Raw genomic sequence first — 18,433 nt, 5'->3', positions numbered from 1 at the left:
CCAATGGGACAAAGGGAGGGAGACGGCAAATTTGCAAAAGTTTGGGAATGGTCTTTCCCATTCTGTGGGAAAGACCTCTTATGTTTTTAAAGACTATTGTTAATCTTGTAAAATAAGTCCTCAAAAGGTTGTAGATCAAAGTCTAATGTGACAGACAGGTTTAACTTAAAACAACAGCAACTCATCTTCCTTCATAACTTCTTTGTACTTCTACCAGTCAAGTATTAAAACCAGAAGTGGGGTTCATCCCCAAGCAGAAGGAGGAGAGACTAGGTACAGATATTCACACGGGCCATATGTTTCAGCCTTTCCTGAAATATATATGTCTTGATAATGGACAGAGAATAAGGTGATTCAAATAACCACTTCTACAGAAAGAAGGAACTCCATGTTTTTAATGCTAGGTTACACGAATAATATTGTGGTTTAATTTTTTGCTTTATTAATTGAACTAAAAGTGCATTTCAAACTCTTAATTCAGCTATTTTTAATCAAAAGTCTTTTCTCTATTATAAGGTGTTAGTAAAATTTCTAGTTTGTTTACTATTACTCTTGTACACTGGTCTTAGATCCCCAGCTACACTATCAACCCCATGAAGGATATAACAAGGCCTTATTTTCATCTCCGTACAGCTTAGCATACACACAAAACAAAAAATGGGCACTCAGACTTTAAAGCTTTAATGATGATACTGATTTTTCTTCTCTGTGGCTTCTCCACCACCCCAAAACAAGATCTTTAGCTTGCTTTTATTTTTAATTCCCAAATTTGGCTGAAATCTGAAATTATGAGTATAAATTTTATCTTCCAAATAATTTACCTCTTCTATTTTATGATTCACATATAACAGCATTAAATGATTATTTAGAAGTTAACTTAGTCTTACTAAGTTCTAGTTTCACCACTGTTTTTTCTACTACATATCTTCGTAATATCCTGTAGTATATCACTAGCTATGTACATTTTTTTGGACAACATTTTGCCAAATGATTTATCTGGATGATTCTTTAGCCTTGAAATCCAAGCCATAGCTTAGCTCTACAAAGAACTCTAAATTCAAAATATTTTCTTCACAGCACTTTGTAGACCTTGACTTTTTTTTTTTTTTTTTTTTTTAACAAGTAGCAGATGAGAAGTCTCATGCCTACAGGATGATTGTTGCTTTATGCTTTTTTCACCCAAAGGGCTCTCTGGAAGCTTGTAGGAATTTCTCTGCATTTTTTAAATGATTGGTGTTCAAAAATATCACTGTGATATGTCTAGAACCCTCCTATCTGAAGTTCTAAGATTTTCTTCAACTTTGAGAAATTTTGGGTTTTTTTCATTACTTTTCATCATTTTTTTCCTCACCCTCCTTGCCTTCTGGATTTCCTTTAGACAGTAGCTTTCCTAGTTCAATCCTCCATATCTGAAATTTCATTTCATAATTTTTTTCACTTTGACCTTTCACACCTTGTTTTAGACAGATCCATTGGCTTGATCTCCCAAATTAGTAAGTTAGTCTTCAGTCTTGTCCATACTGCTATTTAGCCACCCTATTAAGATATTTTTATTTCTGTAACCACAATTGTAATTAAAAAAAAAATGTTATAGGCTTCTTCTTTTTTTAACAGCAGCCTATCCTGCTTTATGGAATTTGAGAGCTTTTTGAATCATTTAAGGTGGGTACCAAATACACTTTTTCAAAGTTCTCTTCTGTGTCTTATATTACCTCTGTTAACTGGGCATGGGAAGTAGAGTTTCCAATTATGCATCTCATAGTTTTGGTTTTCCAAAACTTCTCAGTAGTCTACTTATATTTATAAATGAGAGCATAGGTCTATACTATCCAATATGGTAGCCACTATCCACATGTGGTTATTAAAACTGAATTTAAATCAAATTAAAATTTAGTTCCTTGGGACAACCAGGCACATTTCAAATGTTCAATAGGTACATGTGTCTAGTGGCTACCATATTGGGTAGGAATAATATAAAACATTTCTATCATTACAGAAAGCTCTTCTGGATAGTACTATTATAGAATAATCAGTAGCAGATATAGAATGGGTTACTTAAGCAGAACTGAGAATCGCCATTGTTCTGGAAGTGAATTCAGATATTAATTACATAATCCCCGGTTCTGGCTGATAGGATAAAAATTAACAGCTTGATAGCCTTTGCTTTAGTATGGATAGGAAGTATGTTGCCTCTAAGTAAAGGGATTCCTTGCTAAGCTCTGAGATCAGAAATGATCAGGAATATTGTTCTGCCTTTGTCTTTCATGACCTGTCCCCACTTTAGTGAGTTGTTCTTCGGACTTTATCTTGAGGACAAATGTTAGAGAAAGCCACTTGGTCCAGAGAATTGGTACAGATCTTGTTAATTCTGATAGTAATATTGTTCTAGAGTTTTGCTGGAAAAATCCTGACTTCCATCTGTATTATATTACAGATTCATAAATCGCTTAGTTGAATCAGTCTAATCCCATTTACTTAATACCTTAAATTTCTTTTCTGATTTTTTAGTTTTCTAATGTTGTAACTTTATTTTTTCCTTCTGTCATTTCATTAAAATTTAGGGAAAACAGAAAGATAAATGCATGTTTTCAGTTAGCCATTTTGAATTAGAAGCCTCAGTAAAATTTGACTGATTTTTCTTACTGGGTAGCAAAAAGAAGGCCTTAATAAAGATGTCCCTAGAGGATCCCTAAGATTAGAGTTAATTACCACAATAAACCAGACGAACCACAACAACTTATATTTCTATTTAAATATACTAGGGAACAGCTGACCTTGAAATCATCTTATGAGGGTCAAAGAACTGTCCATGGTTCAATAACAGGGAGTTTAAATTAGAGCAACAGCATCACATATGTAAAAGTAACTATATGGATAATAGATGACAACTTTTATATGGATGATAGATGACAACTTATCCCACATGACTATTCTACCTTTATTAAAAACTAGATCTAGCATTATGTCCTATAACCATTCACGTTTACAGGAAACATGGTATCATATTACTATGTCTTGTGATAAAGGCTAATGATGGTATACAGAACAGTCACATATACAAGTATATACCATGATGTCAAATGTATTACTCAAATTGATGACTTCAGTGACATGAGTAATTTCAAAACAAACAAGTCAGCCACCTTGTAAAAGAGGGCTGAGCATTTAATAATATATAAATCTTCACAGAACAACAAAGCATTTAAAATAATCCCTAGTTTAGCTTGGTATTTCATATCCACAGTGTTGTAAATGGCCTACGACATCAAGTAACTTTCAAAACCAGGTGTGATTAATATAAAGTTACAATAGAATTCTATTGTTGGTGGATTATCACTGAAAATTATTATATATACATAGTTCTATCACCTACAAGAATAAATACTTCCTTTTTAATAATATATAGCTCTGCCAAAGCAAAAACAAAGAAAAAGAAAAAAGAAAATATGTCATACAACTTAGTTCCATAAGGACAATTTGAATAATTATATTAACTTTAGCATGTAAATCCAACTACTCCAACTAGAAATTAACTTGACAAAATACCTAAGAAAATATCCCCATAAAGTTCTAAAAATGTCTTTCAACCTTATGAATAAGTAGACAAACTGAGAGATTTAGGATTGGGGTTGAAATATCAGCTCCAAAGCTACAGCAAAGTTCAAATTTACTCTTGATACTTTTAGAAGTCAAAAATCCTACAGGGACCAAATTAATCACTTAGAAAATCAAATCACACCACTTTCAGCTCAAAGAAGGATTTTATCAAGTTGTACTGTATATTTAAACAGTTAAGATGATCTGTCAGGATGCTTGTCTATATCCACTGATACTATTTCTGAAAGGTCATCTTTTTACCGATCATCCAGGAACCTATCTCTCTCTCTCCTCTGATCCCAAAATCCATGACTTTAAGGTTGTTTAAAAATAGTTCATATTTTTCAAGATAGTGGTTATTCAAGGAGGAGAATGATAGCGACTAGAAGAGGTGACATTCTCTTGATCTGAGTGGTGGTTACATGACCATGTTCAGTTTGTGAAAATTCATTGAACTCTATTATGATTTTTGCACTTTTCTACATGTTGTATTTTTACTTCAACAAATGTTTAATAAGTGAAGATGCTCCATATTTACCTTTTTTCACTTTTTAGAGTAGTTACTAGTCTGAGATCCCTGAATGAAGGTTTCATATCATATTCATCTTTTGCAAATGCTTGATACATTAACAGGGGCTCCATAAAGACAGATAAATTAACACAGAACAGTAATCAAGTGTATAGTGTCAGAACTACTTGATTTCCATTCCTTCATTCCACAGCATAGAACTGCTGCTACAGGTACATACTGTACATCATGAGTAGTTTTAAAAAATGCTGAGCTCCTCCTTCTAGAGATCGATGGCATTTGTGTATGTATGTGTGAGAGAAAGAAGCCAAGACATATATACTAATAACTAATATGACATGCACCATATGTATGGTGAGGGCAATAAATGCCATCGGAAAGGAGGAAGACATTCCAATGAGATGAACCAAGAAGGGCATAACTGAGGGAGTAGCATGTGAGCATGATGAACATCTTAGTAAGGATGGACTAGCATCTACAGAATTCTTAACCCTGCATGCTAGGTACTGTGTGAGCATTTCCATAAACCTTACTTAACCTTCACAATATGGCTAAACCCACTAAGACCTTGACAGGTTAAGAAATTTGTCTACAATCACATAGCCAGTAAACAATAGAGAATTTGACCTAAATCTTTGGACTCCAAGATCAACGACTTTCTACCACACCATGTTGCTACTCTCCTGAACAAGAGCTTGATCCCTTTGGCCACAAATCCAAAAACTCCCACGTGAAATCTGAAAAAAATTTTTTTCCTACCCAGTGCATACATTTCAAAATATTTTTATTCTTCAAAGTAATCTGATCAAAACCAAAACAAAACAGACCACGTCTACTTATACGAATGATGGCCTAAATTGACAGCACTAGAATTCTAATTCACAGCTTGAGATCAATCCATTCAATTAGCCTTTTTGGTAGAAAAGGTCTTAGTCAACCAGTCTTTTAACCAGAGAGTCTATTACCCAAGACAGGCTTTCATTCTTATGCTTTGCCACCATATGATTTAATATGTTCATTTTGGCAATAACCATAAATACCTATTTATCATCTTGTTTTGGAAAAAAAAAAAAACCTTCACAGACTCAGCCTTTTCTTGCCTTTTGCTCTTTGCTTTAAGAGGACCTTTATTCATACACTCAAATATTACTGAGGAGCCTTCAAAATGTCAGGAACTCTTCCCTAAAAAATGAATAAAAGAAAAGCCTTGTTTTCAAAATATTCTCCAGTGTGACAACAATTTTACCTGATCCTTTTCATTTCATTTTCAGATTAAACTCCTTCAACTGCCTGACCTACAACCTACAAACTCATCAGCACCTACTTTTCCTTTGTCTTATTCCATTCTTCTCTTATTCCATTCAACTTCTCCTTCATCTCCAAGCTAAACTATCTTCCTGAGGATACTTTCCCTTTCTCTCCCTTTATTTCTGAATTACTATGGTATCGCCCTTATCACAACATTTAATACACTGCTATAATTATTTACTTCAATCACCAACTACTTATTGAATACCTCTTATGTACCAATCCCTGGTCTACATATTGAGGATATAAAGAAAATCTTTGCCTTCATAGAAATCATATTTTAACGTGGCTTGCTTAAATACAGTAAACAAGTAAACAATATGTCAAAAAGTGAGAAGGTTATGAAAATTGAAATAATTTAACAGTTGACGGTTTTGCTGATAAATTGAAACACAGAATGTGAGAAAAGGCCAAGAATCAAGGGTAAACTTTTTTTTTTTTTTTTTGGTTTGAGGAACTGGGTAAATAGTGGAGTTGTTTACAGAGTTGGGGAACATGGGAGGAGCAAAAGGTTTGAGAGAGAAAAATTAAGAGTTCTTTTTTTGCCATGTTAAGCTTGAGAAACGTTTTTGCTATTCAAGAATAGAGGTCAAGTAGGTAGTTAAATACACACAACTTTTGCAGTTTAGGATAAAGGTTGGCCTGGAGTTCCAGATCCAGAAGGTATCAGCATAAAGATGATATTTTAAGTCATGGACAGAGCTGAAGGAAAAAAATATTTCAGGAGAGCATTGGAGAGGCAAATGCTGCTGAGCAATTGAGATGAATACTGTGCACTAACAAGGATTTGGCAACACAGAGATCAATGACCTTGACAAGAGTTGCTTTAGTGGAATGGTCAGCACAAAAATTATTTAAATAGGGATAGAAGAAATGGGAGGTAAAGAAATGGAAAACTGGGAGCTTTTCCATAAAGAAGAAGAAAGAAATAGGGTGGAGCTAGAAAAGAGCATGGGTTCTATCTAAGGAGGGTTTAAAAAAAAATGGAAATAACCCATTATAGACTGAAAGATTGATGATGTAACAGAACATGGACAACTGAGTAGTCTTAAATCTTTACATCCTTAAGTAGGAAAGACGGTATGAACTCCACAGTGCAAGTGAAGCTAGTTTTAGGGAGGGACAGGCATTTCATCCACTGCAACAGGAAGGCAGAGTGTATGGGTAAGGATGAAGGTAGTTTGGTAGATGTAATAGTGGATAGAAAGCTGGATCTAAGCAAGGGATTCTGTCAGGCAAGTACCACAGAAGGAAAGAATAAGTGATTTGAGGTATATACAAGAGAGCAGTTATACTGATGGAACATGGACTGCAAGCTACACGAGAAGGGAAAAAAGGACATGAACGAGGCTCAGCGAAACGTGGAAGAGTTAATGGACAGGAGCATCCAGTGGAGTTTAAAAAAAATTATTAGAGGAATAAAGAAACCAGATAGGCAGATGATAGTCAGTTTTTCTTTTTTTCTTTTTAAAAAATGCTTATAAGTTGAGCAGTTACCAGGAAGAGAAAGTTTAACGTTTGACTAAGGGAGTAGATTTCTGTGGGGGAATCTAAAAGCTGAGAGATCAGATGTTTGATTATCCATGTGGATGTAGCAATCACTAGGTATGATGACAGGGTACCTGTGGAAAGGCAGTGAGCCAGGTACTAACGAGGAGGTATAACTAGGAAGTAAGGACAGGTCTGGAGGGGATAATAGCCTGATGGCATGTATTTCAGAAGAGCTTGGGTTTTTGAGCCAGGAAAAAAAAATGGACTGAAGCAGCAAAGGGGAGAAAGGGTTCTAAAAGTTGAAGATGTGGGATGAAAAAACATCATTACTTAAAGACTAAAGGGAAACAGAGTTCCCAGGAATAATCAGGGCAAGAAAGTGAAAGAAATTTTATTTTCAACACTATGTCTTTGTTGGATGATAATAAACTATCAATTACAGGAGGCAAACTGGAAGGGTTAGGGGAGGGGCACTAAAAAGTTGGAAGATTATATCAAGTTAGGATTAGCACATAGCCAAACAAGGATTAAATTTCCCAGTAATAATGGCCAACCTGAGAATCTTGAACACTAAAATTTAAAAAAAAAAAAAAAAGAAAGAAAGAAAAGAAAAAAATCAGCCAAAACAAACACCTTTTATAAGCTTCACAAGAACAGCTCAGTATCTTTCCAATAAATTCCCTTTCTGCTTAAGTTAGCGACTAAGAATCCTAATGATAATTACCTTCATGTAGAGAGCCTTGCACACAACAGATGAGTTTAGAAGAGGAATGTTCATTTAATTCACTCAATACGTTTAAGTGCTATTTGGCCTGGAGTGATAAGGAAAATCCCAGAAAGGAATGTTAGCTATTCCTTTATCCCCTTCTCATTTCATTTCTCCTTTCACAAAAGTCAATGGTGAGAAAAAGACCAGTAACAATTGAGGATGGAGTGAGCTAGCAGCAGGGTTGTTCTGAGGAAAAGCTGGATTCTCTGTACACCTGCCTGTGACCTCACAATAACACTTGTGCAGGTGTGGAAAGAGTCCTACGGCTTAAAATAACAAATGCCACAGCAGCCTGTGTGTAGCTCTCAGCCTTGCGCTTCTCTGTCTAACTGCGCCACTACATACTACACAGTGTTTTTCAAAATGGAAGATGACCCATTTGGGGGAGAGTTAATATAAATTATGACTTCCCCTGTCAGGTGAACTAATTTACCTAGATGAAGAACTCTGAGAATACTCTAACAGGGTAGTATTTAACTTTATGTAGAAACAAGGGTTGACAACATAATTCTAAAATTTTATAATCCAACAGTGAGTATAGTACTATTCCTTAACACATAGACCAAATTAGGACAAATTAATTTTAGTTGTCACTCATTGTACATAAACTGAAGAGTCTAAACATATGATTGATGTAGAAAAAAACAATTATATTGCTGAAGGCATCAATAGTAAGAAACAGGCAGAACTGATTTACTTCAAATGGAAGCACCTTGGAAATGTAGATATATGAAATATTCCAAAACATGGGTGAGATTACTTCTGTGTGAAAGGGAGGAGAGAAAATGAAAGGTAAATAATAAAAGAATACTTCAAAATACTCAAAATAGTGAATATTCACTAGCACTATGACTTTTATTTAGTATAATATTCTTATGTATATCATAATGCCCAGCATACCATAGATTAAGCCACCTTGTCAATTGAAAAAGTATATTAATTAGTCAGTTGGGAGGAAGATACATTTAATTTAAATCCACTTAATAGGCAGCATTGATGAAATGTATCAAAGAACATTTCCCAATGTGGAAAAGATCACAGGGAATCCCAGGTGATCTCTAGAGTGCCTAGGATGGTTACCTTGAAACTACAGTGGAATCCATTGCTGCCTAATGCAGATTTGTTCAATGGCTACCCACTTATTTAACCCTTAATTGTTTAAGCCCATTAAGAATAACATTTATTCCCATGACTGGCACTCCATCACTTATACTGAAATTACTCACACCAGAGATTAGTTAAACCATTTCCTAAAGTACATCTTTGGGCTAGAGGAGATAGGACAAAGATCTCACATCATTTGATTCCAAGATACCTGAACAAAATGAGCCTTACCAACAGTACCCTCTTCCTTAGCAAGGTTTTATTCATTGATCTTACGGCACCAGGCAACATGGCCAACTAAATTATTATGGCTCTGTCCTGGAATGAAACTAGGGAAAAGTAAGATCCAGGTGCAGTAATTTTAGAAGATCCACTTTGTAATGATCGTCTGTATTCTTCTTACAGAGACAAATAAACAAGTGTCATGACTGGACTGTGTAGATAAAAGCTTACAAAATGGGAAAATATTAGAGGACAGCTATTAGAATTATTCTGACTTGTGGTTAATGAAGATATTCAATATGTTAGAATGTCAACCTGTCATTTGTTTTCTTTCTGGAGAAGTCAATAGTATTGTTTTAAAAAAGGGCTGTTAAAGATAGTTTTCTACAACTTCTCCAAACAAAAAGCAACAAAAACAGAACTTAATGACATTTGAGTGGTTAATCAGCCATTTTGCTGTAATATCTATTGTTAATCGAGGTAAAATTTATATCAGTGTCACGCACAGACCTTAAATGCTCAATTTGAGTTTTGATAAGTGCATCCATTCTTGTGATCTTGTTTTCATCACTCCAGAAAGTTTTCTTGAGCCCTTAAGTCAATACCCCCACCACCCAAGGCAACCACTGTTTAGATTTCTGTAGATGTGAGAAGCACCTGACTTCTTTCCTTCCACGCAATGTTTTTGAGATTTACGTACATGTTTGCAAGTATCAGAACATTTTTAATAGCAGAGTAGTATTCCATTATTTGATTGAAACAATCTGCTTATCTATTGTCTTGTTGAAGGATATTTGGTTGTTTTTTATGCCTCCAGTTTTTGACTATTGTGAATAAAGTTTCTTGTAAACACAGAATCTTGTTCTGCTGCATAAATGTAATCATACCACCTTAAACCTAAGACAGCTTTCTGTCTAAACCAGGAGCCGAGGGACCTGACTTGCTTAGTATCTGCTTTCACACGGAGTGAGAGGAGCCCCACCCCTACTCCAGAGCCCTGGCTGATTAGATGGGACCTGCTCCAACCAGCCCATATCTGTGATATGTGACACACAAGGGGCCACACCTTGTGAGGAGAGACTCTCTGGAACATTTCAGACAGGTACTGTTTAGGGGCAGTGGCAATAAAGCTCATCTCTGTTCCAAACCTAATATGGTCTCACATTGCTTCTACTATAAACAAAAATACAGTATTAAAAAACAAATACCAATACACGTACACAAAAAGGGACTTTTGATTTACCTGTTCTTTGAGGTCTCCTAGAATAGACCTCACCTAATCAATGGATAGCCACATGCTAGTAATGTAACTTTGGTTACATCACTCACCTCTAAGTCCTAACTTCCCAATATGCAGAATGGGATAATTGTAGCTTCTATCTTAGGGTTATTTTGAAGATCAACTTAGATAATATATATCAAGTATGCATAGTGGCTAACACACATAAATACCCAGCATTAGCTATTATTAACAAAACTGTATTTCCAAAACTATTTATAGAAAGTATAACCTCAGATTTTCATTTTCCTTTTCCATTTCAAGGTAATAACCAGAGTTTCCCAAAATGTGTATTCCCGTCAAGTTAATTCATGTTCAACAGGTATTATGCAAACAAAAGGATTCCGAAGCCAAACAAATTTTGGTTAAATAACTTTTTATGAACTGCAAAACATCTGGATACTTTATACTAATATATACTATGACTCCCTAAAAGTGAGATCTAGAATTGACCATGAAATTAACCCCTGCCCTATCAAGAAGATCAAGTGATCCTGGGGCCCTAACACTTTCAGACATGCTGGTAAAAACAATGCTAACCACACATGTGAAACAAAAAGCATCCTTAAGAAGATAATATATGCTCTTCTCACTTCATTTAGTTAAGTGCTATCCATCCTTCAGATCTCAGGAAAGCCTTCTTAAACCCTACAAACTTAATCAAGAGTTCCTGCTAGACACTCTCAGGGTTCCCTTAGGCTTTTCCTTCATATCTCTTGCTGCCTTTTGTATTAACATACTTGAAAGATTATTTGATTGCCTATCACAGTGCCCACCAAAGTTTCAGTTAAAGGCATGGCTGTATATCATGCCCAACCTTATACCCCTAGCATCTAGCACAATGTTTGGAACCACAAAACATACGTCGAACAAATATGTGAATACAATAATTTCACTGCAGCTTTATTTGTCATCGTGAAAAAATGAAAACAACTCAAATGTTTATTAATAGGAAACCAATTAAATAAGTTAATCTACCTATATATTGTAGAATATTATATAGCTATTAAAAAGAATGAGCTTTATCTCTACGTTCTGACCTACCTACTTTACTAAATGAGAAAGGAAACATGTTTTTATTACACATGTACTATATATATTGTGCTAGATGTCTAAAAACATACATATCAAATTGCTAACAGTGAGTACACCTGAAGAAGAATAGGCCTGGAAAAAGGTACTTTCACTTTTTACTTTATACATTTCTCTGTTGTTTCAATATTCTTCAACAAATATGCATTTCTTCCCTAATTAATTTTTTTAGGCTTCGAGTAACTGCAAGTCCACATAAACTTCATATGCATTATGCTTAGTTCATATTTGTACCACTATTTCTTAAAAATATTTTTATAATGCTCTCCACAGCAAACATGAGAGGAAAGTAAGACAAGAGATAGTATTAACCCTGTAGTATAGGTTAAAAGCTATATGTAAACTGTCTAATACCACAAAGCAAAATAAACAACGTTAACTGGGGCTAAAATGTGGCTCTTTTTTCTTGGCCCAGTGTCCTTCCATTACATGTCACTGCCTTTTCAGTAATAGACACAAGGCTGTCTTGATATAATCAACATTTTAGTACCAAAATGACTAGAAGACATTTAAACTATTCCCATCTCCACCTCAACTCTGCAGGTCATGAGAGGGCACTGCAGGCCAATGGGTATAGAGGCTTCTTTTAATAACCCCAGTGAAGAGGAGGTTACAAAATCCTAGTGCACGCTCCTCACTATTAGACTGTGTCCTTATATTAAGCTGAAATCCATCTCTGTTACTTTGACCCTTTGGTTCAAGTTTGGCCACTTGGAATCCCATAGAACAAGCTTCTCTCCTCTTCTAGAATATATTCAAGTATATGAAGACAGTTTTTACCTGTCTCCTTTTGGGAGCAGGTGCTTTACTTAGACAAATTTTCCAATAAAACATTGGTCATTATCCAACTTCTAATTTCGGTCCTGCCAAACTGAAAGTTTGGCAGAGGGGGAGAAAGGGAACTATCATGCAGGACCTACAAAATAATGAGGTACAAGTAGTCAACTGTTACTACAGTCCTTCAAGAAGAGTTACAGAGAACTGTGCACATCTTAACACTCCTTTGTTAAGATGTCACTGAATCAAACAACTTTCTGGTATAAAGCACAGGAATGAAAACAGGGTCAGATGCTTCTGACAAAATCTTGGCTTTAGACAGCTGCACATAACTGGTTAAAGAATTTGTTATGAATGCAACCAACTATTATTAGTGCTCCATTAGACAGATGAACCATCAACCTAATGATCTTTTCTCAGTAAAATACTTCTTGCTGTTTTTGTTAGAACCTCCAATAACAAAGCACCTGGTAGGTTCTAATAATGGACAAATGAGACATCCTCATGATTTAAAAGAGACAAAGGAATTAATGATAAAAGTGGTAAAATGAAACTTAGTGACTGAACTTAAGACTCATGAAAAGATTTAAGACCATAATGACATGGTTGTTAGATAAAACCAGAAAATGCACAACAGAAAGTACAAGAAGTCTAGGAAGAATTTACAGACCAAGTACAAGTACAAGAAGTACAGAAGCTACACTGTAGCTAAATAGTTATTAAAACTGCTTTTTATCACATTATGAAAAACAGTCAGAATTAAACACTTGTGCAAAAACTTAAAGTAAGAATAAAGGACAAGATAGACATCATTTGGAATAGCACAGCTTTTTATTCTGGTTTACCTACTGATGATGGTCACAAACTTCTGAATCTGAACCTAATTAAGGGAAAGGGGCAGTCCTCTGAGCATCCAATTGAAAATATTCCTCCTCAATCTTCTTTACTCAACTGTCCTTCCCTTCATCAGAATTTGTTTATCATAATTTATAATTATCTGTCTTTGTGCTTATTGCTCAATGACCAGAAAACTGTAAGTTCTTTGAAGGCAGAGTCAACTCTTTTGAACACTGTATACTCATGAGAGCGTAGGGCCTTCTACATGAAAAATGCTCATTAAATGTCTGTATAGGGAAGACAGAGGATAGGAAAAGGTCACTGGTTACCATAAACAGTCATTTCGCTTTCTTAAAAAAATGTTGGGAAATTAATCACTTGGTTGACATGTACTATGATCCAGATTATTTATATATATATAAATATATATATATTTTTAATATATACACAATCATTTAGTTTAGCCTCACAACAATATTGGCAGGTTTCTCATTTGAGACCAAAGTAAGAGTCAGAGAAATTAAATATTAAATGACTCGCTTAAGCCACACACGTTGTAAATTTGAGCTCCAGTTTATCTTAATATCAGGTTTATTTGATGTGATGGTGGCCCCCAAGCAGCCCTTGTTTTCAATTATCTCCTCTCCATACAGCTATGGGAATAGGAGGAAATACCTAACAGCAAATTAGAAGCTGTATACAACCCAAGACCTCTGGCTACCTGTAGTCTGAATTTTCTTCAGCTTAAAGAAATCTGCTAAAGGAGTATAAGCAGCAAAACAAACATTATTACATTCATCAAATAATTTGATTCTCAAAACAATCTTACAAATGAGACAGATATTCCCTATTACATTGGTAATGGGGCTAAGAGAGCGCTTAAGAGCTTTGACATTCTCGCTATAAATCTATGGGTCTGGGATTTTCCAAAAAGAAATAGTGAATGCATAAACTTGGTGCAAAATGTGAAAAAGACACTCGCGCCATCGTTTTCCTACTGCAAATTTGTGGTCCAAATGGGGAGCGTTTGACTCTATCTTCCCATTTGCATTTTAGGTTTGATGGGGGTCCCGTTCACTCTGCACGATTAGTTAAATGTAGAACGCCGTTAGTTACATGTTGAACGCCGAACATATTTACAAGGGGACAACACATCCAGGTCAAAGAAGTGGCGTGGGAATATCATTTTAGAAAGGGCTGCACTGCAGCCAAAACTAACTCTGGGCTGCGGTCCACATTCGCCCTAGCCAACTCCTCTCATTTCCCTCTTTCCCCTCCACGGAACCATTCCTTCCTGGAGTAGTCAGATTTAGTGCAAAAGGCAGGTTCCTACCTTGGTCTGAACACTCTTATCAAACTTGTCGTTTCTGAAGCTAAACGTATTCTGGTGCTTCTGAGGCCTGGAACGAGCCACGTTCCCCTTCTGGGAGCTCATCGAGGAAACCACAATCACCTCGCGCTGGGACAAGGAAGATGCAGGAAAGATAGATACCAGGAACTACTCCACGGAGTTCACCCTTCTGTCACTGACCCGGAAGGAACTTTTCCAGCCTTTCTGCCCCCGCCCCCGGAAGCCCACGTGACTCCTCGCAGAGGTCAAAGAATACCCTCCGGCCCCCAAATCTCCAGCAAGGCTCCTTTACCGGGCCCCAGTCTCGATCCCTTCCCCCTCCCCGCAGCCTCTCTCTCAAACTTCGCGAGTAAATCCTGCTTTCTTTGAAGCGAGAATTTCCCCATTGGTCCGAATGTGACAGTCCATCAAAGCGGAGGGGCGGGGAAGCTTTGCTTCTACTGGCTCTTCTTTTCCGCAATCCCCGCCTCCTGCCGATTTAGCTCAGCCTCTCCAGGCGCTTGGCTCCTCGGGGTGGTTTGTGATTGGTGGAAATCGGGCTAAGCTGAACGCGTCCCTCCCCCGGCCCGCTCTCAGGCTAGAACCCGGGTCAGGTTTGGCACCTTCCTCCAGTCAGTGACCAACTCTTAGCTTAGCGAGCGCTGTGCTCGCCCCTGGGTTCTCTTCCAGCCTCCCTCCTGCCACGAGAGCGAGCTCCGCATCTGTTAGGCTGAAGAGGAGCAAAGAAAGGATTAAAGAGAAGAAAGACCTGGCTGGGTCTGGGTGGTGTCTGCAGTGCCAGGAAGGGAGGCGGCGGCGGCGGCGGCGGCGGCGGCAGCTGCGACCACGGCCGCGCGGGACGTGAGGCCCGACAGCAGCCGGCGGCGGCGGCGGAGGCGGCCGCTCCAGCGCCTCGCGCCGGGGCCGTTAGTCAGCAGAACGCGAACCCGTGTGGAGGAGCAGGGCCGGCGCGAGACGAGACTCGGGAGCTCAAGCCGGCCCCCTCGGGCGCCGCTGTCCTTCCTTGTCCCGGCGCTGGGGCTGCAGCCCTCGTCCCCACCTCCTCGGCCGGGCCCGCCCGCAGGCCGGGAGAGTCTGGCGGCGGCGGCGGCAGCGCGGATCACGCCTTGTAGAGGACAGCGCGGCGGCAGAGGTTCCTTCCTGGCCCTTTCAGCCTGACGCCTTGGCTGAGGCCCTCAGGTGCAGGTGCGTGGGGCCGCGGGGGCCCGCGCTGCGGCCGCGTTCGGGGAGGGGGTTAGGCCGGGAGCCGCAGCGCGGGAGGGAAGAGCCCGGGCCGGGCGGGGGGAGGGGAGCGGGAGGCGTCTTTGTTGTTGGCGACTGGGATCCCTCTCGGCGCCGGAGAAAGGCGGGGAAGCCACTCCTGATCGGATCTGGGGTTTTGTGGAGATTCTCTGCTGGTTCGGTGCCGGGGAGAGGCAGGAAAGTCCTTGCTGTGGGTGAGGTTGCGGGAGTCTGGGGGCGGGAGACGGACTCGGGGAGCTCTTCGGTCCTCCTTGCAGAGAAGGGTCTCATTTTCACTTCCTTTGCTGTTCTCCTTGTGGACCGAAGGATGGGGCCACGTTCACATTCCTCTCCCTGGCTCGCTGTGAGATTCGCGATGCCTGAGAGCTTTCTCCTGAGTGTCCTCGTGTGTGCCAGCCTCGATTTTAGATCCAGTCTACCGCGAGCCTGGTGATTTGTGTGTTCTGGTCCGGCCGTCATAGACTTTTTTCTTTATACGGTTGAAATTTACTCTTACCTGTTTTCGAACCTTAGGGTAGATTAGGAATTGTTTTCCAATTGAAAAATCAGAGGTTTATTTTGGATTTTTTTTTTTTAACCCTGAAACGGAAAGTTCTGTTAAGTTAGATTGTACTGTTATGGGGGATTTTTGTAAAGAGAGTTTAACCTTGGCTTCTTTTTTTAAAATGTTGAAAGCTTTGATCCATGGTGGGATTTCTTACAGTGCCAGGTCACAACTTTTCTTAAGCGGTGCCTTAAGTCAGTGTGAGGTGGATTTGTTAAGCAAAAGGATGAATAACGGAATACATGGAGGGTGACCTTTAAATTTGGGCTATTAGGTTATGAAAAGATATTCATGTTTAATACTTTTTTGTAATATATAATACTTGACCTGCAAGATAATTCACTTTTATGGCTCCAGTTAATAAAAAGAATTTTGGAGATCTTGTGTCAGCATTTAAAACTGCCTAATGAGTCTGAGTAAAAAGACAGGTACGCGTATACATGTTGTGATAGTATTTGTTTACATTAAAAAGATTTACAATAAAATGAACTTTTCTCTATACTGAGTTTGTCTTTTAATATGTTTATAGCATATAATCATATTATATGCTTATATGCTAATATTTTGATAGTGATCATAATTGTCAGTGTTCTAATTTGGAAGTCCAATTTTTTACTTGTTGGTAAATTGTTATTTTGGGAGTTGGGGTGGTGGCTTACTTAAAGAGCAGTGGAGATAGTCATGTTTCAACTTATAAAAGAAATAAGGTCCCTGTTGTGTAATAGTTGCTATAATACTTGAGATCCAGGAGGAAATGAATAGCACCCTCACCCATATTTTGACCTCTCTTTTCTTCTACTCTGGTATTAATAAGGTTAATTGGCAAGGATAGGATTAGATTTTTAGCAGGCTAGGCAGTTTTAATTTTGTCCCTCGCTGTGCAGTACTGTAATTGATTAGTGGCTTGCTTCTTGAGTATCTTTGCCCATTTTGAAATGTGTATGAAATGACATCTGACAAAGAATTTTCTATTTCCTGTGGCAAACAGAATTACCATAAAGCATCATGGCAAAATGATAGTTTGTAGTTAAATGAACACAGAACTAGGCAATTAGTGTCTGTTCCAAATTTTGTCACTGAATTGGTCTACAACTCCAGGCAAGCTATACCACATCTGAGTCAGTTTCTCCATCTGTAACAAAGGGCTAATAAAAATGTGCCACCTGCTCACTTACACAGAAAGGGCAGTGAGAACCAGCAGTGCTCTGGTTATGTGACATTGATTGCTTTAATTAAATAAGTACTTTTAAATGCAGTTCTCTTGTTTTGGTGTTATGAATTTCAGTTCCTTGGTGAAGAATTAGCATGAAGAAACATAATAGGGAGAATGTCTATCCATATGCCATCATTTAGGAATTGATAAACTCAAAATTTCTTCCACGTTAAGAAGAAAATATAACTTGGTGTTGTATCTTGAGAAGCAGTGATGCCAAGAAAATAATGTGACAAATTGACTTGGTTTATTTACTGATAGATTTTATTTCTTATATCTCCAAGATTTTGCTATTCTCAAAAATTACTGCTACCTCTCCTACCCTGTTAAAAAATTTATCACATATAAATATGCCTCTCAAACCCAGCCTTGTGAGTTGGCTAGGAAAAGTGATGTTTTATGACTTCATTACAGATGAAATAAAGAAAGCGTAGAGAAGTTAATTATTTGAATTACCTGAAGCTACACAATTTGTAAGAAGCAGAATTGAGACTTGATTCTGGGTCTTCTGACTTCTAGTCCTGAATCTTTTGCTTTGGAGCAGTGTTCTCCAAACACCTATCTAGGCCCAACAGTTTTGACCAGTTCTGGTGAAATGAGAAATAATAAGTATTGGTAACACACAATATAATGAATATCCATGCACCCATTACCCAGCTGAAAAAATAGAACTACAAAACAAAGTTTGCTCTGTAGTTAGTACCCCTGTTAAATCCTGCTCCCTCTTTTCCCCACCCACAAACTGAAATTGACAGGCATCCTTCCTATCCATGTTGTGATAGTATTTGTTCTTTTATATTCATGAACATTTATATAGTTTTTCTTTGATTGTTTTAAGACTTTAAATGTAAATTTTGTATCTGTAGCTTGCTTTCTTCATTCAACATGCCAAAATTCATCTATGTTTATTCAGGTAATGCTAGTTTATTTTTACTGTCATATTGTATGTGTTCCATTCTGGGACTATATCAAGTTTCTGTTGATGATTTTATTTGTTTACAATTGTTTACTTATTAAACAGTGCATAGGGAATATTCTTGTTTATGTTTACTTAGGTATGTATGCAAGACTTCCTTTA

General features: G+C 37.7%; 2 protein-coding genes across 4 annotated transcripts in view; one reads left to right on the top strand and one right to left on the bottom strand.

The window, feature by feature from the left end:
* The window catches only part of C4H9orf85 (chromosome 4 C9orf85 homolog), a 53,840-nt gene extending 39,191 nt beyond the window's left edge, over window positions 1–14,649 (bottom strand). The window contains exon 1 of the mRNA XM_010952760.3: window positions 14,339–14,649. Coding sequence (XP_010951062.1) covers window positions 14,339–14,440 — 102 coding nt within the window. The 5' untranslated portion in view covers window positions 14,441–14,649. The remainder of the gene's footprint in view (window positions 1–14,338) is intronic.
* A 125-nt stretch (window positions 14,650–14,774) lies between these two features.
* Window positions 14,775–18,433, top strand: part of ABHD17B (abhydrolase domain containing 17B, depalmitoylase) — a 40,852-nt gene continuing 37,193 nt past the window's right edge. The window contains exon 1 of one of the 3 annotated variants that reach the window (XM_074361699.1): window positions 14,775–15,541. The gene's annotated coding sequence lies outside the window, so the exon portion shown is untranslated. The remainder of the gene's footprint in view (window positions 15,542–18,433) is intronic. The other 2 variants (XM_074361695.1, XM_074361698.1) reach the window with 2 other exon arrangements.

The sequence above is a fragment of the Camelus bactrianus genome, chromosome 4 (genome assembly GCF_048773025.1).
Source record: "Camelus bactrianus isolate YW-2024 breed Bactrian camel chromosome 4, ASM4877302v1, whole genome shotgun sequence".
NCBI classification, from domain to species: domain Eukaryota; kingdom Metazoa; phylum Chordata; class Mammalia; order Artiodactyla; family Camelidae; genus Camelus; species Camelus bactrianus.
The sequence above is the reverse complement of the archived record's forward strand: the minus strand, read 5'-3'. Positions and strand labels throughout refer to the sequence as shown.